At 61.5% G+C, this 23109-nt stretch overlaps 2 protein-coding genes across 2 annotated transcripts in view; one reads left to right on the top strand and one right to left on the bottom strand.

Moving 5' to 3' along the window:
- Nucleotides 1-316: 316 nt before the first annotated feature.
- Nucleotides 317-7869, top strand: SGSH (N-sulfoglucosamine sulfohydrolase). The gene is given in 10 exon segments (XM_047093978.1): nt 317-413; nt 1522-1682; nt 3762-3867; nt 4112-4262; nt 4562-4718; nt 5059-5140; nt 5896-6099; nt 6837-6994; nt 6996-7139; nt 7141-7869. Coding segments are annotated over 10 exon segments (1518 nt in total). The 3' UTR covers nt 7399-7869.
- Nucleotides 7870-8238: 369 nt separating this feature from the next.
- Nucleotides 8239-23109, bottom strand: part of CARD14 (caspase recruitment domain family member 14) — a 33634-nt gene continuing 18763 nt past the window's right edge. Inside the window, exons 10-24 of the mRNA XM_047093979.1 lie at nt 22324-22449; nt 22048-22197; nt 20888-20995; nt 20276-20418; nt 20034-20128; nt 18728-18785; nt 18324-18516; nt 15699-15825; nt 15160-15397; nt 14288-14339; nt 13577-13691; nt 12838-13011; nt 10761-10882; nt 9958-10073; nt 8239-9435 (exon numbers count right to left, since the gene is read on the bottom strand). Coding sequence (XP_046949935.1) covers nt 9228-9435; nt 9958-10073; nt 10761-10882; nt 12838-13011; nt 13577-13691; nt 14288-14339; nt 15160-15397; nt 15699-15825; nt 18324-18516; nt 18728-18785; nt 20034-20128; nt 20276-20418; nt 20888-20995; nt 22048-22197; nt 22324-22449 — 2025 coding nt within the window. The 3' untranslated portion in view covers nt 8239-9227. The remainder of the gene's footprint in view (nt 9436-9957; nt 10074-10760; nt 10883-12837; nt 13012-13576; nt 13692-14287; nt 14340-15159; nt 15398-15698; nt 15826-18323; nt 18517-18727; nt 18786-20033; nt 20129-20275; nt 20419-20887; nt 20996-22047; nt 22198-22323; nt 22450-23109) is intronic.

Raw genomic sequence — 23109 nt, 5'->3', positions numbered from 1 at the left:
GGACGCGGTGGGGAAGGGTCCCCGCGAGAGGAGCCCGCACCCTCGGGCCCCGAGCCTCCCCCAGCGACCCCAGCCCGTCCCCCGCAGCTCGCCCACCCCGCCCGGGCCCCGCTCCCCGCCCGCCACAGACCCACCGGGGGCCGCGGCTCGGGGTCTCCGGACGTCGCCGCAGCCCGGGTCTGCGGGAACCGCAGAGGGAGAGAGAGGGAGGGGAGAGTTGGAGGGGGCGGGGCCTGGCGCGCACGTGACCTCCGGGGCGGGGTCTGTGCCACGTGACCGCGGGCGGGGGCGGGGCGGCGGGCCGGGAGCCGCCGCCATGCGCCGTCGGGGGCCGGCCTGCTGGGTGCTGCTGCTGGCCCTGGGGCTCTGCCGCGTGCCCGGGGCGCGCCCCCGGAACGTGCTGCTGATCCTCGGTGAGTGCGCCCCCGCGCCCCTCGCCAGCGAGCCCCGCAGCCCTCCCCGTGTGCCCTCTCTGCTGCCCCAGACTCTTCGCGCTCGGCTCCTCGGAGAGGGACGCGGGGGCGGCCTCGCCCACCGTGGGCTCCGCAGGGGTCGGGCCGGCGTCCAGCGCCCCACTCCTGCCGCTGGCCCTGACCCTGCACCGCGACGCGTGCCCACAGCAGCCAGGGCCAGCCCTGCGGGCCCCCAGCTCGGGCAGCTGGGTGGCCTTCCAGAGCTCGGTGGTCCACAGCCCCCAGAGGGGATGCGGTGGAGGAAGGAGCTGGGGTCCAAGTCCCCAGAGACGCGACTGAGGGCCGGCCGGGGTGGGGGGTGGGGGGCTCATCTCCTCCCCAGCCGGGAAACCCTGTAAGTTTGCCCTTCCGTTTTCAGACCCGGGAGCGCTGTGGCTCAGCTCTCCTCCTGGCTGAGCGGCGCAGCCCCCCCCCCCCCCCCCGCCACCCAGCTGCCCTCTCCCCTCACCCCGTCCCCTCCCAGATATCCCAAGTTCTTCTAGCGCTCTGCTTTTCACGAGACTTGGTGACCAGAGCGGGGTTGTCACAAGACAACCCTGTTCTTTCCTCTTTTGAGGTCTGAGGCTCTGCCAGATTCACTCTTTCTGATTAAGTTTGTGGTCTCCAACCCGCCCTTCCGCTGATTGTGACATCCAGCTGCTCTCCTCTGGGGGCTCCCATCCGCTCCTCCCTGCTGGGGACACTGGTGCAGAAACCACAGCTCCTGCAGGGTCTGCGGAGCCCGGCGGCTGCCCAGCCACTCCCACTCGCTAACACTCGACCTGAGTATTCTGTCTGGGGTGTCGTGCCTGCCTGGGTACCAGTCCCACCCGGTATCAGGCCACCGGAGTTTCATGCCTGTCTGCTGCCGCTCGCCCAGTTCTTGTGCGAGCCCGGTGGCATTCCCACTCAGGTGGCACGCCTGCCCAGATACAATGCCCACTTGGGTCCTGCCGCCTGGGTGTCACGCGTGCCTGGGCACCAGGGGCCCAGGCCACCACGGCAGGACTGCGGGTCTCCCTCAGTCCTGAGTCCAGCCCCCCGTGGCCTCTGCCTCTGCCTTCCTCAGCGGACGATGGGGGCTTCGAGAGTGGCACCTACAACAACAGTGCCATCGCCACCCCTCACCTGGATGCCCTGGCCCGCCGCAGCCTGGTCTTCCGCAATGCCTTCACCTCCGTCAGCAGCTGCTCTCCCAGCCGTGCCAGTCTGCTCACTGGCCTGCCCCAGGTGAGGGCAGCAGGGGTGTGAGAGGAGGGCTCTTGACACCGAGAGCCCCTCCCTGACCTCCCCCGGGGATGGGCCCACCCTCTTCTCCCCACTCCCAGCCAAGCGGGTTCGAGTATGGGCTAGAGGGCGCCCTCTCCGCTGCTCTGTGTGACCGTGACCAAATCACGTACTCGCGAACCTCAGTCTTCTTACCTGTGAAATGGGGTCTTGAGAACACCTCGTTCCTGGGATTCTTACCTCGTTCTTGGGGATTGGCCAAGCTCATACTTTATATGGAAAGCACATAGCCAGGTGCCTGGCACGCGGTTGTCCGGGGTTAACTCCTGTCACACTGTTATCCTGGGAGCTTGAGTGATGGTAGGAGCTACCACGTAAACATTTACTCTGTATTGTGTGTGCTAGAATGTGTGTAGTGCAAAACTTACCATTTTGATTGTTTTTTTAAAATATTTTTTATTTTTTTTATTTTTATTTTTAAAAAAAAAATTTTTTTTTCAACGTTTATTTATTTTTGGGACAGAGAGAGACAGAGCATGAACGGGGGAGGGGCAGAGAGAGAGGGAGACACAGAATCGGAAACAGGCTCCAGGCTCCGAGCCATCAGCCCAGAGCCCGACGCGGGGCTCGAACTCACAGACCGCGAGATCGTGACCTGGCTGAAGTCGGACGCTTAACCGACTGCGCCACCCAGGCACCCCTTAAAATATTTTTTAAATGCTTTTTCATTTGTTTTTGAGAGCACCCCCATGCAAGGCTGTGGGGGAGGGGCAGAGAGAGAGGGAAGGAGACATAGCGGGCTCTATGCTGACAGTGCAGCGCCCAACGCGGGGCTCGAACTCCTGAACCGGGAGAGCGTGACCTGAGCCAAAGTCAGGAACTTAACTGACTGAGCCACCCAGGCGCCCTCGTTGCAATCACTTTTTTTTTAAGTGCGTGACTGAGCGACATCAGATACGCTCACGTTATCGCGCGGCGTTCCTGCTGTCTACCCCCGGAACTTAATCGTGTTCCCAAACCGAAGCTCTGTGCCCGCTGACTCCCTGCGCCCCTCCCGGTCCCTGGTACTTTCTATTCTACTCTGTCTCAGTGCATGCGGTCGCTACAGTGTTTGTCCTGTGGGCACTGGCTGATGTCACCGAGCGTAGTGGCCTCGCGGGAACGTCGTAGCAGGCGTCAGGATGTCCTTCCTTGCGGCCAAAACACCGTGTGAGGTTCCGTCACGCGGTTCTGGCACACTTTGCTTACCTGTTCAACTGCCGATGGATGCCGAGGTTGCTTCTACTCCTGACTGTCGTGAATAACGCTGTTGTGAACTCGGGTGCACGAGTACTTACTCCCGATGTGTTACCCCGAGACACCATCTTCCGGGGAGCCGGTGTGCTCTGTGCGTCCCCACTGGAGAGACCAAGGCCATGTGTAGGCGGTCCATGTGTGGCCACTACCCAGACGCCTCCTGGAAGGTTAATCAGGCACCTGTGAGCTGCACTCCCGTCCGGGCCGTAGGAATGAGGAGAGCACTGTTCCAGCTTGTCTTACGTCTTTCCAGTCTCAGTTTGTAACGTGTGCGACTGTTTTTTCTTACGCTGCAAAAAATCCAGTTAATCGGGGCGCCTGGGTGGCTCAGTGGGTTAAGCGTCCGCCTTTGGCTCAGGTCATGATCTCACGGTTTGTGGATTCGAGCCCCACATCAGGCTCCACACTGACGGCACAGGGTCTGCTTGTGATCCCCCCCCTTTCTCTCTGCGCTTCTCCTACTCGTGCTCTCTCTCTCTCTCTAAATGAGCTTAAAAAAATCCAGTTAACAGCGGTTTGCCGCCGTGGCATGTGCTCACAACGAAAAAGCTGGAAAACCCAGGTAGACAAAAAAGAAGCAAATAAAAGCCACCCCTTGGGGCCACATCTCCGGCGTGCTGTTTCCCCTGCTGACGTCCTACGGTAGGGGCCAGACGGAGAGGCCGTGGAACTCTCCCTGGGTGCCGGCCGCCCGAGCCGAAAGGGGGGCCCCCGGAGGGCCCGGCGACGAGCCACGGGGAGAGCCGGGGCAGGTGGGGCCCCGCGTCACGCACGTCTCTGCCGCAGCATCAGAACGGGATGTACGGCTTGCATCAGGACGTCCACCACTTCAACTCCTTCGACAAGGTGCAGAGTCTGCCGTGGCTGCTCGGCCAGGCCGGCATTCGCACAGGTGAGCGGCTTCCTGCCACAACGGGGACCGGACAGGCCCCCTCGGGGCGAGCCCCGTGTCGCCTGCTCTGAACACCCGAGGTCCTCGGCCTTTCCCCTGAGCCCTGGCTCCATGAGGACAAGGGCCCGGGCTGACCCCCTAGAGGCCACACCGGGGCAGGGCTTTGGGGGGGGGGGGTGCAGAAGGGAGCGGAGGGGGACGGGATACCTCAGGGGCTCTGGAAGGCCCGTGTCCCCACCTCCAGGCATCATTGGGAAGAAGCACGTGGGGCCCGAGCCGGTGTACCCGTTTGACTTCGCCTACACGGAGGAGAACGGCTCTGTCCTCCAGGTAGGACGCAACATCACCAGAATTAAGCTGCTCGTCCGGAAATTCCTGCGGACTCAGGATGACAGGTGCGCGGAGGCCCCCAACCCCTTACCACCCACCCCCTCGGCCAGATGCACATCCCAGAGTCTTTAGTTGGGATTCTTGGAGACCCCAGGTGGAGGAGCGGGGGGAGGGGGAGAAAGTTCCAGATACTCAAGTCAGTCTGGTCAGAGGGAGAGGAGAGGAGACATTTTCAGTTACAGAAGAGGGGACGGTCCCGAGGGGTGTTCCTGCCTAAAGAAAGAATGGGGCTCCGCAGAGTAGAAAGCCAGGTGGCATGTCAACCAGCTGACCTCAAGACTCAAGCCCCTCCCCCCCCGGGCAGGCCCTTCTTCCTGTACGTCGCCTTCCACGACCCCCACCGCTGTGGGCACTCCCAGCCCCAGTACGGGACCTTCTGTGAGAAGTTTGGCAACGGGGACAGCGGCATGGGACGGATCCCGGACTGGACCCCCCAGGCCTACGACCCACAGGACGTGGTGGTAGGACAGCCCCCCGCCGTGTCTCCAAGACGCTCGCTTACCCTTCTTCTTCCGCCTCGTAAATCGGGGGGGGGGGGGGCTTGGCAGCCTGGGCCCCGGGCGTGTGACGTTAGCGCGTTTAACAAGAGACCCACCGGATCCGGTTCCCGTCTGCGCGGCCGGCAAACAAGCGTTAACGTGTCTAGAAGCAGGGACGTTCTGGGCCACACCGTTCACCGTGGAGCGGGATTTCGGGCCCCGGGAGGGGGCTGGGCCCTCATCTACCGCCGTTCAAGGACTGGCCACCCCTTCCCCGGCCTCCGTGCTCTAACCCTGGCTCTGCCCTCACCTGCTCCCCCAGGTGCCCTACTTCGTCCCCGACACTCCCGCAGCCCGAGCTGACCTAGCCGCCCAGTACACCACCATCGGCCGCATGGACCAAGGTGGGTTCCAGGAGCCCGGACGGCGGTTGTGCTGCAGCTTGCAGCCCGTGCTGGACCAGAGGTCTGAAGTCGTGGCAGCAGGGCCGTGTCCCCTGCAGCCTCTGGGGCACAGGACAGTCCTCCTGCCTCCCCCAGCGTCTGGTGGCCCCAGGTGTCCCCTGGCTCGTGGCCGCACCCTTCCAGTCTCTGCCCCGGCCTCACATAGCCTCATACGTCTTGGCTGTGTCCTCTCCTTATGAGGACCCTTGTCGTGGGCTTTAGGGCCCACCTGGATGGTCACCCGAAGACCCGTGACGGTGACAGCTGTAAAGTGCCCTTAACTAAATGAGGTCACGTTCACAGGTTCTGGCGGCTTTGTTTCCCTTCGCAGGGACCGCCGTTCAGCCACTACAGAAAGTCGGAACCTTTATCGTTTGGCGCCATTAGTGGGTGGTGACCTGGGAAGGGGGAAAGTGCGGAGGGACTCCTGTCTTCCAGCCGTCGCCCCGTACGGTCCCTGCTACCCACACGGGGCAGGCATGGGATTCCAGAAAACAGACCGGCCGTGCGGGTGCCACGGATGTGCTGAGGGATGGCCGGCGTCCCCGGCCCCCTCCAGGACAGGGTGCCGGGTGAGGCGCCGGGGCGGTGGCCGGGGGAGGGGGGCAGACAGCAGAGGTCCAACAGGTGGATGGAGGAATGTGTGAGTGCCCGCACATCCCCGCCCCTCCATGCCCGTCTGTGGCTGAGCTCTGCTGTCCCCTCCGCACCCCCAGGGGTGGGACTCGTGCTCCAGGAGCTGCATGAAGCAGGTGTCCTGAATGACACCCTGGTGATCTTCACGTCCGACAACGGGATCCCCTTCCCCAGTGGCAGGACCAACCTGTACTGGCCGGGCACCGCCGAACCCTTGCTGGTGTCGTCCCCGGAGCACACGAAACGCTGGGGCCAGGTCAGCGAGGCCTACGTGAGCCTCCTAGGTATGGCTCTGTGGCTCACACGGGGGGGGGGGGGAGGGGGCAAATTTAGTGGTACCACCGTGTCCAGACAGCGCTCTACACCCGCTATCTTACGTGGTTCCCACACCACCTTGGCAGAGAAGGGAGGGCCACCCCGTTCTATAAGTGCAGATGGGGATCAGAGAGGTAAGGTGAGTTGCCCAAGGGCACACAGCTTGTAAGCATCAAGATAGGATTCTAGCCTCGGTCTCGCTGCCCCTGAGACTGTTGCTTTTTCCCCGGGTGAGTGTCAGAGCCCCCTGGAGTGCTAGGGAACGTCCACGTGGTGTGCACATGGACATCCCCAGAGTGTCTGAGAATCTGCATTGCTGATGCCGGGGAAGCTGACTTTGAGGGGCCAGGGCAGCTTGGGGCCCACATCGCCCTTTGGCCCCAAAGCACAAGTTCAGTAGCGCTTGTGGCCACGGCACAGGACAAGAACAGATGAGGCCCTCCGAGGGGCTTCCTTACGGACCTGAGAGATTTTACCAGGAGCCCCAGTATTGCCAAGTTGGAGCCTCTCATTAAGCCATCGAAGGCGTCACGTCCTAGAGGTTTGGGGCCACAGTGGCAGGTTGGACCCAGCGCGGCTCCCTGGTGGCGATCTGGTGTGCAGGGGGGCCCAGCAGCGTTCCAGAAAGGCTTGGATGGAGCCCTTCCGTGGTGGGGGCTGTCGTGCCCCGGAGGGCCGACGTGCCGAGACCCCGCCTCCTTTGCAGACCTCACGCCCACCATCTTGGATTGGTTCTCCGTCCCTTACCCGAGCTACGCCATCTTTGGCTCGAAGACCGTCCGGCTCACCGGCCGGTCCCTCCTGCCGGCGCTGGAGGCAGAGCCCCTCTGGAGCACCGTCTTTGGCAGCCAGAGCCACCACGAGGGTCACCATGGCCTACCCCATGCGCTCCGTGCACCACCGGGACTTCCGCCTGGTGCACAACCTGAACTTCAGGATGCCCTTTCCCATCGACCAGGACTTCTACGTGTCGCCCACCTTTCAGGACCTCCTGAATCGCACCGCGGCCGGGCCAGCCCACGGGCTGGTACAAGGACCTCCGTCACTACTACTACCGGGACCGTTGGGAGCTCTACGACCGCAGCCAGGACCCCCACGAGACCCGGAACCTGGCCGCTGATCCACACTATGCCCAGGTTCTGGACCTGCTCCAGACCCAGCTGGCCAAGTGGCAGTGGGAGACCCACGACCCCTGGGTGTGTGCTCCCGATGGTGTCCTGGAGGAGAGGCTCTCTCCCCAGTGCCGGCCGCTCCACAATGAGCTGTGAGGGTCGCCCGGGGGACGTGGGAGGCCTCCCCACGCCCGGTCCCCACCTTTCCAGCTGAGGCGGAGGGAGGGGCAGCGACCCTCCCGTCTGAGCAGGCTCTCCCTGATGCTGGGGTCGTTGCTGCCACTGCGTGGAGGGGGGAGTGGTGGGGCCTGTGCCCGGCTCCTTCCTCCGCCCGTGGGAGTGGGGACGCGGTCGTCCTGGTGTCCGAGTCGTGTCTCAGCACGGGACTTGCAGGAAGGGGGGCTTGTTTCCTGGGTTCGGCTGGGGACCTGCCAAGAGAAGGCGCTGGGACCTGGGGCTCGAGACCTTCATTCTTCGGAGCCCACAGACGTCCCCGCGCCCTTCACCCGGGAGGAGCTGGGCCTCCGTGTGCCCCGCGGGTGGCGGTTGGCCCCAAACCGCACCGTATGTGGGAACCCGGTGTCTGGCTCGTGTCAATCCCTGGCCTTGAAAACTCTTCGAACAACCCTTGAGCGTGTCTTGCGTCCTTCGCTTTGCCCCACGGTCAAGTTCCCGACCCTGGCGGGGTTTCCGCCGGGCTGCTGCTCCGTGGCAGGCTTCCCGGGTGCCGAGTTTCGTTCTGTGGTCTGTGTGGGCAGAGCTCATCCTTTCTGAACGTCCAAGCATGAAGACCCCATCCTGTGGCTTGGGTTAGTTCTGTCCGGCTGGACACCGTGCTGCTGCTCGTAGCTGCCCCGGACCCGCCCAGCTTCCACCGCTCAACCTGGAAAGACCCAGAAAGCGGGGGCTTTTTCCCTTGAGTGGTGGGCTCCTGCCTTCCTCCCCTCCCCTGCCAACCTCATCCTGGCGGCGTAGGGACAGAGCCATGGTCCAGGGCACCGGAAAAGCTTTATTTTGGTAAAATACATAGAAGTTCATTTTCTGACCTCGTTTGCGATAACGGCGGTCTGAGTTCTAGAGCAACCGCCCGAGGCACTCAGACTCAGGGCCGCTGCTGCCAAAACTCCATTCAGTCTGTGACCGCGGGTGGCAAGGCCGGGTGGTGAGGGGACCCCCGGGGTCCCTGCCCAAGCCACGCCCAAATGTCTCCTGAGCTCTGGAGGTGGAGTAAAGGTGCTTTACTCTGGAGAAGGAGCTGGTGGGGGGGAGGTACCCAGTTAGAGGGGGGCAGTTCCCAGGCTCAGGGGGAGCCCAGATGGCATTCGTGCAATGTGTCTGTGGAAGGCTTCTCGAGGACCTCCCACGGGTCCCCCAAAACCGCCAGGCACCGCTGAAAATACTGTTTCCATCACTGGGAAACTAGGCTTCCCAGCATATACACACATCTCTCTAAATTGGAGTTACTGAGGCACCTGTCTGCCATCAAGAGCTGAGAAAGTCAGCCAGGATGACATTACAAGAGGGGTTGTGTCTCTGCTCTGGGCAGGGATGGGAGTGACCGTGGGGGTCATCAGGGCTACCAGCTTGCGGCCACCGTGGCTTTGGAACAAGCCCTTTGGCACGTTGAATTGCAAAGGGAAGTACAGTGATTCGGGTCCGACAGGTGGTTTTCTGGACATCTGGGGCCTCCGGCTCTGGGAAGGCTCGGGAGACGCCCCCACTGCGGAAATGTTCTCGGGGCGTCTGGTTCCAGACCACACGGAGCCTTGGAGGAGGAGGAGATGGTCCGAATGCCCATTGTCCCCTGCATGTAGTTCAAGGTCAGACCCTGGTGAGAGAGGGGAGCCCGGAGAGCTGGGCTTGTTTGGTGAGCACCCCCAGGGCTGTGCCTGAGAGGCCCTGAGCTCAACGCACAGGGCCATGTTGTCAGGGACTCCTGTGGGGACTCAGAAGTCCCCACAATTTCTGGAGGGGACTCCGGGGCGTCAGCGGGGGCTCTTCTCTGTCCACACAACCTTCTTCTGCTCGTCCGCGATGGCCAAGCGGACACAGCCGAGCAGGGTTTCCAGGTCACTCCAGCCATCGGGGGCCAGGCTGCTGTACAGACAGGGCACTTCGTCCAGCTCGCCCTCCTCCTGCCTGCCCGCCTCCAGGAGCTGCCGCTCCGAGGTGTTGAGCCGCTGCAGGGCCTTCCTGCATGGGCCAGACACGGGGAGGGGGGGGACCCCTCAGCGAGAGCTGCGTGCGGCGTCCCAGCACGGAGCCCCAGGAAGCCGACCGCCGGCGCGGAATGCCAGGGGACCAGCACACGGGCCACGCGGCACAAATGCCCTGCCCCGCTTTGGGGGTCTGAGCGCCTCGTAAGGAAGACAGGAGTCAGGCCCCGGACGACGCTGCACGGGTGTGGGACGCAGGATCCAGTTTACAACCTCAGCTGACAAGTGGTAAGGGGGCAACAGGACGTCTGGGTTTGTCCCCAGCCACACCCCGAGTAACGGTGTTCAGCTCCTGTCCTCACCCAGCACAGCTGGACCGTGAGCTGCTCGTACCCCGGCGAACACGCGGCCTTAGTCAAGGCGGGTGCCAGGCCTCCCTCACCGTCAGGGCTGCTCCCAGGGGGGAGGCTGCAGGTGCTTGTCCCAGACCCCAGGCCGCGCCCCGGAGGCACGCGACGCCAGGCTCAGCCCCACCACCAGCCCTCGGGGTCCCACCTACTTGAGTTTCTTGGCCGCCTTCTCGTTGACGGAGATGTGGACGATGATGGGGAAGATCTCCGACCTGTGGAGGGCACGGACGCTGTCCAGCCGGACGTCAAGGAGGGCGTGGGTGTTCTGCAGGGGACAGGGGAGACGGCTCAAGGTCCTCGGCCTCAGAGGCAGCGAGAGGAGCCCACACCGGGGAGGGGCGATGGGGAGAGAAGCCGGGGGCGCCCTGTTGGGTGTGAGGGCACTTGCTGAACCATTTCACGTCTGTCCGTTTGGTGTTTCATCGGCAGAATCTAGGAACTGTGAGTCGTTGGGGTCGCGGGAGACTTTGTGGGGGGCCGGAACCCTCCCGGTCGGAAGGCCCCGTCAGCCTCTGTGGGCGGGGGTTGGGAAGGGGGGGCATCTGCCTCTGGCTCACAGCTGGGCCTGCCCGTCTCACGTCCACATAAAACCGCATGGTTCACGGTGAGCTGCTTTTCGTGTATTCGTTTGAGCCTTAAATCAGTATGGAGGCTTATCTCCATTTTATTCCTCATTTTAACAAATATTATTCAGATTTCCTGTGCCGAGGAATCCGGCTCAGGGAAGTTAACAGATCCCAGATGGCGGAGACGGGGCTCGGTCTTTCCGCACTACGCCCTCCGCACGCTGAGCCAGAGATTAGCTGAGCACCAGCACGGGGCGTCCCTGGCCTGCAGGCTGGCCACCAGCGTCCCTCCGATCTCAGCGTCAGTCCTTCCTGCCCTGTCCCACCACCATCCTCCGGAGATGGGTCCCCAAACCCCCAGAGCAGCTCCCGGCCTCGCCCATTACCTTCTCCATGAGGGACTCAATGGCCCTGCGGGTCACCCAGTAGCGGCCACCGGATGCCTCCTTCTCCTGGATGATGTCCCCCCTCTGGCTGGAGGCATCGTATTCCTCCTGGCTCAAGTACTCTGAAGGTGACAGTGGACGGGGACATCAGGCACCCAGCTCTGCGAGGTCCTGAGCACTCTCACCCCCGTGGACACCCCCCCCCCAGCTCTGGGGAACCCTCTGCCTAGGGTGTCGTCTGTGTACCCCTGGCCCTGCTCTTCACACTCAGAGGAGTCTGTGCCCTGCACGCCCACCTTCGACCATCAGTCACGTGCTCTGCCAGTGCCTGGACGTGGGTGCACGGATGGACGGAAGGGAGGGAGGAAGGGTGCGGATAAACCCCTCTCCCACACCCTCAAGATCCAAACGTGAATGTCCAGCTTGTCACCCCTAGGAATCCCTTAGAGCCCACGGGTCAGGGCTGTGGGGCCCCCAAGCGAGACCTGGCGACGTCCGGAGGCATTTTGGGCCGTCACGGCTCAGGGGGAGGGGGCGCTACCGGCATCTGGTGGGTGGAGGCCAGGGACGGGCCCCAGCACAGAGAGTGAGGCCGCCCCAGCCCGCTGCCGGTGCCCGGGCGGAGACCCCTTGCCCTGAACGAACTAGTCAAGACACCCCCACTTGTCCGCTCTCGGTCCTGACGCCCATTCTCCGGAGTCCGAGCCGCGCCCCCAGAGCGTCCCCACGGTCACGGCGACCCCGGCTCACGGACAGCTCCTCTCCCCGGGCCTTGCCGCCCGAACGTTGCCCACGCACTTGCGGCCCGGTGCCCTCTGTGAGCTCCAGGGGTAGCGCAGAGCCAAGGCCTCCCGCAGCCATCAGCCAGCGGCGAGCGGATGAACGAAAACTCCCACAAAGCCCGCGTCCCGCTCTCCAACCGTCGCAACCTTCTTTTCTGCGGTGCAGACGCTCAGACCCCGTCCCCTGGGATCTGGCAGTCCAGATGGCCGGGGTCTCTCGGGGACCCTCCACCGAGCAGCTCTGGAGGTGAGCAGGCGGGTGGGGCCCTCCGGTGGTCCCGCCCCAGTTCCGTACAACCCTATCTGCGAGCGGCGACTGCGCTGGATTGAACAGCATCCCCCCTAAATGCGTGGGCACCTGGAACCTCGGGCTGTGACTTTATTTGGAAATAGGATCTTTGCAGATGTGATTAGTTACGATGAGGTCATCCTGGAAGAAGACAGGCCCTAAAGGTTGGTTCCTTTAAATTTTTTTTTTAATGTTTTATTTTTGAGACAGACAGAGACAGAATGCGAGGGGTTAGGGGCAGAGAGAGAGGGAGACACAGAATCCGAAGCAGCCTCCAGGCTCCGAGCTGTCGGCACAGAGCCCGGTGCGGGGCTCGAACTCACGAGCTGTGAGATCGTGACCTGAGCTGAAGTCGGACGCTGAACCGACTGAGCCCCCCAGGCGCCTCGAGATTGGTTCCTTATAAGAAGACTGTGAGGGGCGCCTGGGTTGCTCAGTCGGTTAAGCATCGACTCTTGGTTTTGGCTCAGGTCATGATCTCACCGTTCGTGAGTTAGAGCCCCACGTTGGGCTCTGCGCTGACAGCCAGGAGCCTGCTTGGGATTCTCTCTCTCTCTCTCTCTCTCTCTCTCTCTGCACCCCCCACCCCTGCTCACATGCTCTCTAAATAATTAAATAAATATATAAATAAATAAACAAATAATAAACTAAAAAAAAAAAAAGGACCAAAGACAGACACGGAGAGGGGAGGTCACAGGACAAGGAGGCAGAAAGCGCAGTGACACAGCCACAAGCCGGGACCCCCAGGACTGCGGGCACCCCGGAAGCCAGGAAAGGAAAGGAGAACCCCACCCCTTGGAGCCTCCGGGCAGGGGGCAGCCCGGAGACGCTGGATCTCCGCCTTCTGGACTGCATCACCCCGGGAGAATAAATCCCTGCTGTTCGGAGTGGCCCAATCTGTGGTCCCTTGTCACGGCAGCCCCAGGGCCTCCAGAGAAGAAGACAAGCATTCTGCCAAGGCCTCGCTCTGCCACCTGACAGGCGGGGCTCCCAGGCGACAGCGTACCTGCTGGGCACTTCTTAAACCCCTGGAGGAGACACAGCTTCTCGCTCAGGATCCTGCCGACCACCCTGGGCACGAAGAGCACGGGCCGGGGCCGGCTGGGCCTGTGGGGACGCACCAGGCTGTAGGGCACCAGGGTGAAGCAGGTCTCGGCCCAGAAGCACGTGGTGGAGGGCTCTGTGGGGGAGAGGAGGCGTGAGGCTCCAGGCTGGGCTGCTCACCAGCCCCCACGGCCCAGGACGCACCGAGTCCGTCGTGTCTGCACAGCCCGGGGTTCCTGCTGGGACACAGGCCCACGCTCGGCTCCCACCGGTGACACCCGCCTCCCACACGCCCTGCTCGGCGGCTCCTTGCACCCTTTGATTCGGGGCTCTGGTCTCTGCAGTCGCCGCTCCACAGGCCCACCGCAGGATGGAGAAACGCAGTTCCCTGCCGTCCCCACGGTCAGCCTGACCCCTGGCCCCGGGGTCCCCACCCTTGCTGGACCCACAGCACCGGGCCTGCCCTCCCTCCAGATCCCTGGCTTCCAGGTTGTCCTTCTGTCTTCAGCAGTCATGTTACGCACCCAAAACACTTTCCAAAAAGAAGACGACTAACTCAGGACGATCCACTTCCATTGTCTTCGTCTACACGGTTTGACGGGGTCGGGGGATGTGCCGTGCTGACCTCTCTTATGACCTCCCACCCACGCCTGGCACGAGGGGGCTATCAAGGGCCCCTCGGCCCGCTCCGGCCGCCTCACCTTCCGGCCTGCTGCGCTCCGACAGGGTCCCCTCAGAGGACGAGCACACAGGGCTGGCCTTGGTTCTGTCCACGCTGACGATGCGGACCAGCTTCTGGGGTTCCCCGGAAGACTGCTGGAGGGGAGCAGAGGGACGAGCAGGTGTCCAAGCCGTCTGCACACGGCCAAACCCAGGCTGGTCCCTGGGCCACCGGGCTGTGCCCGCCGAACAGCCAGGTGGCGCAGGCCCCACACCGGAGGGTGGGAGATGAAGGGAGGCAGGAGAGGGTCCTCAGGCAGGGCATCCAGAGTGAGGCAGGAGGGGAGGGGAGGGGAGGGGAGGGGCCCCACAGCCTGGCCCTCCCCGAATCCCGGGACAGCTGAGGGCTCTGTGTCAGGACCTCAGAGGGAATGGGATGGGGTGGGGACAGGCAAATGGGATGAACTGGGGGCATGGCAGAGAGGGCACCTGCACGCATTAGAGAAGCTTGCGGGCTGGGTGTAGGGTGCGGACCCAGGTGACGGCCGGAGGGCCCCCCAGGGAGAGACACCCCAGGGGTCGCACCCATGGGGTCAGCAGGCCAGCACCTGCCCCCCTTCCAGCCCACGCCAGACGGGGCCAGGGCCCTCCAGGTGCTGTGAGCTGGGAGGAGGAGGGCCGGGGAGGGGGGAGGCAGGGCCCCCATAGCAGGCGCCCACGTCCGGGGTCCGGTGCGGCTCTCCCCGCCTCACCTTGCGGGCGATGGTGCTCCACTGGATCAGAGCAATGAGCAGCTGCTGAGCCCTGTGCAGAAGAGCACAGCCCTGACCCAGTGGCAAGGAGGGCTTGACGAGAAGGGGCCCCTGCCCAGCACCCCAGAGCACCCCTGTGGCCCCAGGCAGCCGCTCTCCACTCTGGTGGCCACTATGGTCCGCTGGGGCTTTCGAAAAAGTGCAAAGCCCCGGCCCTCCCCTGCAGCTGCCACTTGAACCGTTGTGAGTCGGAGCCCAGGTGACTCGGTGTGAGCCTGGGTCTGGGCCGTGTTCCAGAACCTCGACAGCCAGGGACGGCCGACGCCCGCGCTTCGTGGACCACGCTCGGTCCAGAACACGGTTCTCCGCAGGCGTGTCGTTGCTCCCAGGGAGGCCACCCCCTGTCCAGCTGTCCCAGGACGCGGGACTTCTGTGCTCAAACCAACAAGTCCCAGACATACCAGGAGACACTGGGCCATGTCTGGAGAAGACATTTTTCATTGTCACAACTAGGGGGCAGAAGGATCACTGACATCCTGCTGTGCCCAGGACAGCCCCCCCGTGACAGAGTGAGCCAGCCCCAGCGTCACGCTGGTCCTCAGTGCTCTAGAATGCTCTAGGATGAAGGCCATCCCTTCTCACAAAGAAACCTCCTGTAAGCAGTAAAACTGAGGTGGCACATTGGGGGTTCCATCCACTTGGGGGCACATCTCATCACGCCTACCCTCTGCTCCTGGGCAGTGGAGGGAAGCCCGGGGAGACCACTGTTCCTCGCTGGCAGGGGGGTTCGTCCACGAGAAGCCAGGCCAGGTGACCCCGGCAGCGCCCTGGCCCAACCCGGGGAGGTGTTGGGGTGCAGGACAGATGCTCACCGCGCATAGTTGGGGATGCTGCCCCTCTCGGTGCCCTTCGTGCTATAGGGGCCCACGCGGTGGGCGTGCCAACAGCCGCGGCCCCGGAACATGGTGTCGGTGACATGCAGGATGTCGTTGCATTGCACCTGCAGCTCCCCCACCGCCCTCGCCTCCAGGGCCAGGTTGACCCGGATGTAGAAGGAGTCCCCCGAGGTAGCCACTTTGGCCTCCAGGTCCTGGACCAACTTCTTATAACCTGATCAAAGATAAGCCTGGGCTGTGATCCCACAATGGGGAAGGGTCTGGAATGTGAGAGGAAGGGAGAAGGAAGGACCCCCGCCCCCCCCAGAGTCTTAGGAGCCATCTCGGTGCTGGAGTCCATGGGTGGGAGATCCCCAGCCGCCCTGGGGTCGTATGCAGACTTGGGGCACAGTATGGTCCTGGGGTGGGCGGGAGGGCTTGGCCTCGGTGCAGCCAGGGGCTCACGGACACGGGACTCAGTGGCACAAGCCTCCAGTGGTGGCCTCACGGGGTGGGTGGTGTGGGGGAGTGTGTACCCTCCATGTTGACCTTCACAGACAGGCAGCAGAAGCCATTCACCCTCCGGAGAAGTCCGACGGCCTGCTCCAGGGTTGTGTCCTCCAGGGTGGCCTTGAACGAGGGTTCCGTTGCCTCGTAATCCACCTGAGGGCAAATCACGAGTGTCGGCATCTTTTGAGCCGGATTCTGTGGTGACAGTCTGAGTACAGGGGTGTACCCGACAGAAGGACCCGCTCGCCCTTCCCAGCCATCCACACACACCCATCAGAGCCCTTGTCACCGGCCCTGTTTCAGGACATCTCGATGTCAGCTCCTCTGACCACACACATTCCCGACCCGAGAGTCCACCACCGTCCCTTCTCTAGCACGTGGCTTGGCCAGCATGCGGAAGGATGAGACTAGACCACGTCCCAACACCGTACACAAATATAAACTCAAAATGGATGAAAGACCTAAACGTAAAACAGGAAGCCATCAAAAACCTCGAGGAGAAAGCAGGCTGTAACCTCTTTGGCCTCAGCCGTAGCAACTTCTTACTCAACACGTCTCCGGAGGCCAGGGAAACCAAAGCAAAAACGAACTACTGGGACCTCATCAAGATAAAAAGCTTCCGCACAGTGAAGGAAACAGTCAACAAAAGTAAAAGGCAGCCTACGGAGTGGGAGAAGACTTCCGCAAACGACATATCAGACAGAGGGTTAGTATCCAACATATGTAAAGAACTGATGTAACTCAGTACCCGAAAAACAAAAACCCAGTTGAAAAATGGGCAGAAAACACGAATAGATGTTTTCCCAAAGCAGACATCCAGATGGCCAAAAGACACATGGAAAGATGCTCGCCATCACTCCTCAACAGGGAAACACCAATCAAAACCACGATGAGATGCCACCTCACACTGTCAGAATGGCTGAAATCAACAACACAAGAAACAACATGAGTCGGTGAGGACGCGGAGAAAGGGGAACCCTCTTGCGCTGCTGGTGGGAATGCAAACTGGTGCAGCCACTCTGGAGAGCAGTATGGAGGGTCCTCAGAAAGTTACAGATAGAACTATCCTACAACCCAGCAATTGCACTGGTAGGTATTTACCCAAAGGATACAAAAATACAGATCAGAAGGGATACACGCACCCAGATGTTTACAGCAGCACTATTGTAGCCAAATTATGGAAACAGCCCAAGTGTCCATCAACTGATGAAACAGATAAAGAAGATGTGGTTTACACACACACACACACACACACACACACACACACACACACACACACAGAGTGGAGTATTACTCAACATCAAAACGAATGGCGTCTTGCCATTTGCAATGACATGGATGGAGCTAGAAAGTATGAGAGTAGGTGAAATATTCATAGAAAGACAATACCATACGATTTATGTGGAATTTAAGAAACAAAACCAAGGACCAAAGGGAAAGAGAGAGAGAGACAAAAACCAAGAAACAGACTCAACTACAGAGAACACGCGGGTGGTTACAGAGGGGAGGTGGGGAGATGGGTGAAACGGGACGGAGGTGAAGGAGGGCACCTGTGAGGAGCACCGGGTGACGGATGGAAGTGTCGAATCACTCTATTGTCCACCTGAAACTAATCTTACCCTGGATTAGTTAGCTAACTGCACTTAAAATAAAAACTTTAAATAAAGAAAGAATAAAAAAATATATTTCGAAACGTTTTTATGCTGTTAGAACCGAACTGGCCCCATTTGGATGTCAGGACCGTCTCCGCAGACATCATAAAGGCTCCTGTCGCTTTAACCGCAACGTAGGCCGATGACTGAGGATCTTAAGGGGCGTGTTAGGGATGTGAGGAAGGGCCGCGTGTGTGTGTGTGTGTGTGTGTGTGTGTGTGTGTGTGTGTGTGCCCCTTGCACGAGATCGAAGACGAACCGCGGGGCCAAGGCTCCTGACCAAGGCGCAGCCCCCCCCCCCCCCGCCCTTGTCATCACTGACTCCAGGCGCTGTGCCCGCCTCACCCCAGGCTCCTCCTGGGGGAACCAGCCCTCGGGAACTGGGCGACTCTTTCCTGTTTTCAGGCCACATCAACGTCACCTTCCTGCCCACTATTCACTCGATAATAATTAGTTAAGTGGGTTTTGCAGTTTAACGAATATTTTACAATTAGAAAGCTTTTTCAAATGCCCCCAGTGAACACTAACATATTAGCGTTACGCACATTTCACTACACACACACAAAGTGGTTGGCACAGCTAACAAAGGCCCCTCGGGGCGCCTGGGGGGCTCAGTCGGCTGAGCATCAGACTTCAGCTCAGGTCATGATCTCGCGGTCCGTGGGTTCGAGCCCCGCGTCGGGCTCTGGGCTGCCGGCTCGGACCCTGGAGCCTGCTTCCAATTCTGTGTCTCCCTCTCTCTCTGCTCCTCCCCCACTTGTGCTCTGTCTCTGTCTCCAAAAGAAATAAAAACATTTAAAAAAATTTTTTTAAAAAGGCCCCACCTCAGTACTGGCCTGTGGCCTCGTCACAGGACCCTGGCCTCCGAGTGAGCATAACCTCAGCCTGAGAGGGAGCGTGGGCTACCCCGACAGCACGTTCTCCTCCGGCTGGAGCTGCGGCTGCTGACGCCGCTGAGGAAGATCCTGGGGGGGCTCGCGGGCCCGGTGCCACACTCACCATCATGATCTGGGTGCCCGGGCGCAAGGCCATCTCGTCCGCCGCGGAGCCTGGGGTGACGCGGTGAATGAAGATGCCTGTGAGGTTGCCGCCAATGACACTTATCTGCTCCAGCAGCTCGTCCCCCTGGAAGGCCAGCACGGTGACCTGGCTCAGGATCTTGCGGGCCGGCCTCCTCCGCACCGGGACGCTGCTGCAGGAGAGGAGGGGACAGAGAGCCACCGAGAGCAGGAGGTCAGGCACGGCCCTGTCCCCACCCACCCCAGCATCTGGAATTCTCACCTCCCCTCACCCACCCAGCCACAACCCCATCCTGAGAAATGCTGTCACCTCCCAACAGTGATGGGACACGGTCCTCACTCTGCCCTGCCACCTGCTGGCCCTGGCGCCCTTCCGCCGCTCACCTGGCTGAGACGGAGAGGCCCCCGGAGGATGGCTGCAGGCTGTCACAGTCGGCAAGTTCTGGACGGAAGCAGAGGGCTCAGACACGAGCCAGGCCAGCCCCGAGGTCACCCCTCCTGACGGAGCTTCTGCTCACCTGGGCCACCTCGCCCCCGCCCCCCACCAGAGCCTTAGCCACCACCCCCCCCACCCCCACCCCCACCGGTCTGTCTCCTTCTGCTGAGGCGGAAGCTCCCTTTCCTCTTTCCTTTCTCGCTGCTTAGAACCTCAGTTTTATCTTCCCCCAAACAGCAGTGGGGTTTGACCTACACGGTGTCCTTATGTGAGAGTTGAGTTGCCAACATTTTACAGGATAGGGCAGCTAGAGTCTGGATTTCTGGCTACATTAAAAATCAAATCTAGGGTGAGGGGGTGAGCGAAATAGGAGATGGGGGGGATGAAAGAGTTCACTTGTGATAAACACCGGGTGATTAAAATAAAAACATAAAAAAAAAACAATCAGATCTGGTATAACCTTGGGCCCGCATTTCTGCAGGGACCTGCAACTCCCCACGGTGGCAACTGCCAGCACCGGCCATCAGCTGCCTGGTGAGTGACCCACAGGGAGCCCCGGACCCCGCCTGCCCCAAAGGTGTGGCTGTTCTGTACAGAGCAAGGTGCGTGCGCCCCCTGGTGGCCAACTGCATGAACTCCAGACGGGGTGCTAAGCACCTGTTGTGTGTGCGGGGGGCCACGGCTGGTGGCAGGTGAGCTGGGGTGGAAAAGGTGGGGAGGCCGCCCCTGTGGGGCCCGTGGCCTGAGAAGGAGAGGAGACCAGTTAAGTCACAAATATGAAGAACAGGCCGCAGGCGATGTGGGGAGGTCTCAGGTGGCAGGTGTCAGCACCCGGGAGGAGAGATGCTCACAGCAGGTGTCTCTTCCAGGAGCAGTGGGGACTAACCCCCTTTGCCTTCCGGTATCACTTAAGCGTCCCGGGGTCAGAGCAGGGGGGGTACAGGGAGAGAACACGTGTGAATGTTGATGCCGAGCTGGACAGAAAGATGAATACAGCTCCCTCCGCTTCCAGGTGAGATAGAAAGGACACCCAGTAACAGGGCACATCGGGGCATGGGCTTGAGTGACCAGGTGGTCTGCATTTCCCAGAGGCCTGGGGCGGGGCAGCAGTGAAGCTCGCCTCCCCTGCCCTCTGGAGAGGCACTGGGTTGTCTCACCCGCCTCCCTGAAGACCCCTGTCCTCACTTCTCCTCCTGCTCAGCTGCCCAGGAGAGGGGGGCCGCTGCAGAGGTCCAGTGTGGGGGGGTTACTCACCTGCCGGGTCTACAATCTCATAATCCAGGTCTGCAGCACCTGCCTTAGCCCCCGGGGAGGGTCCCCGGTCCACCTGCAGGGTTTCTGGGAAGCTGCTGGAAAGCGTGGGAAGAAGACGGATCAGGGTGATCGCTTGCTCCCTGACTCAGACCCAGAGCTCCCGGCACCTGACCAGCCCTCGGCCGGGGTCCCGGTGAGCTGCCGGGGCCCGTGCCATCTGAACCCCATTGCCAGTCCCTTACCTGAAAGACCAGGGGTCTTCCCAGAAGTCCTCTGCAGCCCGCTTGTACAGGGACTGCTGACTGGGAGGCATGGGGCTGCTGGACCGGAAGCTGTCCACCAGCTCACGGCTGGATGTGGCGCTCAGGTCAGAGCAGAGCTGAGACTGGAGGGGGGGGGGGGCGGGACAGAGGTCGTACGGGGCTCACGCGGGGCTCACGGGGCTCACGCGGAGCAGCGGGGTCCCTAACTGTCAGGGCAGAGGAGGCGACAAGGACACAGCACAGAGCAAGGTCACACTAACTGAACACCTACTATGTGCCAGGCACCCTCTTAGCTGCTTTCCATATTTCGTGTAGCTCAGTTCTGGTAGATAAATCTACGTGGTGAGGTAGTGTTGGCCCACTTTACAAACAAAGCAGCTGAGGCCCAGAGAGGCCAACTTCCTGGCTGGTGAGGGCCACGGTGCGGAGCGAGGCACTGGAAGATAGATCTGAATGCAGCACCCCCCCCCACCGGGTTTGCTTCACAAGTACTTCGTTAGCACCTGCGGTGTGCCAGCCAGGCCCCCTCTATCCCGGTAGGTGGGGGTGCGCCTGGCCGGGCCCCAGGAGGGGACCAGGCAGCCGCTGTACCTCGGTGAAGCTGCGGTCACTGTCATCCCGCGGACAGATGGCCAACATGCGCACGAGCCGCTGCTTCCCCTTTGGACACGGCTCCCGGGCTCCGGCTTCCTGCTCAGGCTGCCAAAGACGGGCCACAGGCTGTTCGGCGCAGGAGAGTTTCCTCTTGGATGCCCTCGGGGGGGGGGGGGGGTCCCAGCAAGTCAACTCCCTCCCGTGTCCCCCTCCTGCCTCCACCTCCCACCTCTTCCCTCTGGGCACTGTTCCCTCATCACGTCCCCTCCTCCGAGCCTGGGACCCCCCACCCCCCACCCCTCACAGCAGGAGCTGACCACTGAGGAGAAGGAAAGCAACCAGCTTGGGGAATGGTATTTTAAGGATTACGTGTTGTTCCTTACAGGTTACACAAATAACACATGCTATATGTAGAACATCCACACTCCATACAGAGTATCGGAGGCAAACAGAATTGATCAAAGAAAAGAAAAGCCACCCATCCTCCACACTCAAAAAACAAGACCGTTAGCGTTTTGCTGTCTGTCTTTTTATATGTATACGTATTTGGAACATGGTCAATGTGGGGAGGGTGGAGGAGGAAGCAGCTGGGGCCCTGCCCAGGAAGAGGAGGGTCTCCCACGGCCTCACCAAGTTCCCGGGCACCTCTGAAGAGGCTCTCTGCCCCCCCGGCCGGTGCCAGAGCTGGAACTGTGGACAGATCCTAACGGAAGGTTTTTATAATCATTTTAGCCCTTGGGGAACGCAGTTCCCTTCATGCGTGGAAGTCAGCTCCTGGACGTTGGACTTGCAAACCCGGAATGCGTCATCTACAAAAGCAAGTGGCTGCCTGCCCGGTTTCACACGCTTGCTTTCTTCATCGAACACCATACTTTAGAGGTTCCAGAACCTTCCACCAAGCTACCCCTTTCATGACTTGCACAAGATTACCACGGAAGGAGAGGTGGACACAGACCCAACTTGCCCCGATGTGCCTTTTCAAGGACCCGGCAACACGGTTCACCCACGAGAGCCGGTGTGCCGTGGATGCGGCTCAACCCGATGCCCCGGCAGGGACGGTGAGTGGCCCGGTACCGCCCCCACCCCCGCTGTGCCCACCTGGCCTCCCAGCCCCGCCACCCAACCGCATCCCCGTGGGGTGGGAGGGAGGCACTCACCCCTCGAAGGGACTCGGCCTGCGGCTGGTGAAGCCGATGGCGCAGCTCCCAGACCTGGTCTGTCAGTTCAAACACTTTCCTGCGGAGGGCGTCCTTCTCTGTCAGGCTCTGAGAAATCTCCATCCGGGCCGCGTCTCTGGCGGAGTAGGCCTGGGAGGGAGAAAGGAAAGGGGGGAGGATGGCACGCAGCGAGTGAGCGAGCGAGCTGGCCAGCGGGGGACAGCAGTGGCGGGGACTCGGCCGGGCGGCACCCCGGGGCCCGTCCCCTCCCGGCACCTGGTCTCGCTCTCGCTGCAGCTCCAGCAACTGGCCCTGTAGGGCGCTGATCTTCTCCTTGTAGATGTCACAGTCGACCTTAGTCCTCTGGAGCTGCAGCAAGGTCTGCTCCTTCTCCTCCCAGTACTGGACGGGGGACAGACACAGCCCATGCAGGCCAGCGGCTCTGGGGGCTGACGACGGGGTGGGGCTGGGGTGCCTCGGGGAGGCAGAGAGGGGGGGCCGTCCAGGCGGTAACACAGGTGACTTCCTGCCCATGTCTTAAGTGCCAAATTTCAAGGTGCGTCTATCCACAGGGCTGCTATGCTGATTATAATTGAATTTAGTCGGTACAGCGTGTGACTCTGGATCTCGGGGCTGCGGGTTCGAGCCCCACGTTGGGTGCGGAGATCACTTAAAAATAAAATCTTAAAGAAATACGCATGGGTGTTGCATGTACAACTGCGCTTCGTTCACTCCACGTCCCCAGAGACGTAAAGAATTTCCCTCGACGCTACCGCCTCATTTTCTCGCGCTGTCTCCTTCCTCCGTGTCCTCCCCTTGCCCGTTGTGGCAACTGAATAAACCCCTGGTGCTGGCCCCGGGGGCCCCCACCGGAGAACACCCTCCGTTCTATTGCTCGTTTGTCCGATTGATTTCTGACCACCCGCTAACCGACGGGGCCTCTAGCCTGGGGTCTGTGTTCCACGTGGCTTCCGTGAAGGATGAGCGGTCGGGCCAGCGTGTTTGGGAAGCGGCGCTGGGTTTAAGCGCGGTGTGGTCTCAAGGGCCCGCGGCCCCCGCCCG

This window comes from Lynx rufus, unplaced genomic scaffold, assembly GCF_022079265.1.
Source record: "Lynx rufus isolate CCGP_SWC_20201006 ecotype Redwood Valley unplaced genomic scaffold, mLynRuf1.p SCAF_37, whole genome shotgun sequence".
Classification (NCBI taxonomy): domain Eukaryota; kingdom Metazoa; phylum Chordata; class Mammalia; order Carnivora; family Felidae; genus Lynx; species Lynx rufus.
This window is presented reverse-complemented; position numbering and strand designations above follow the sequence as displayed.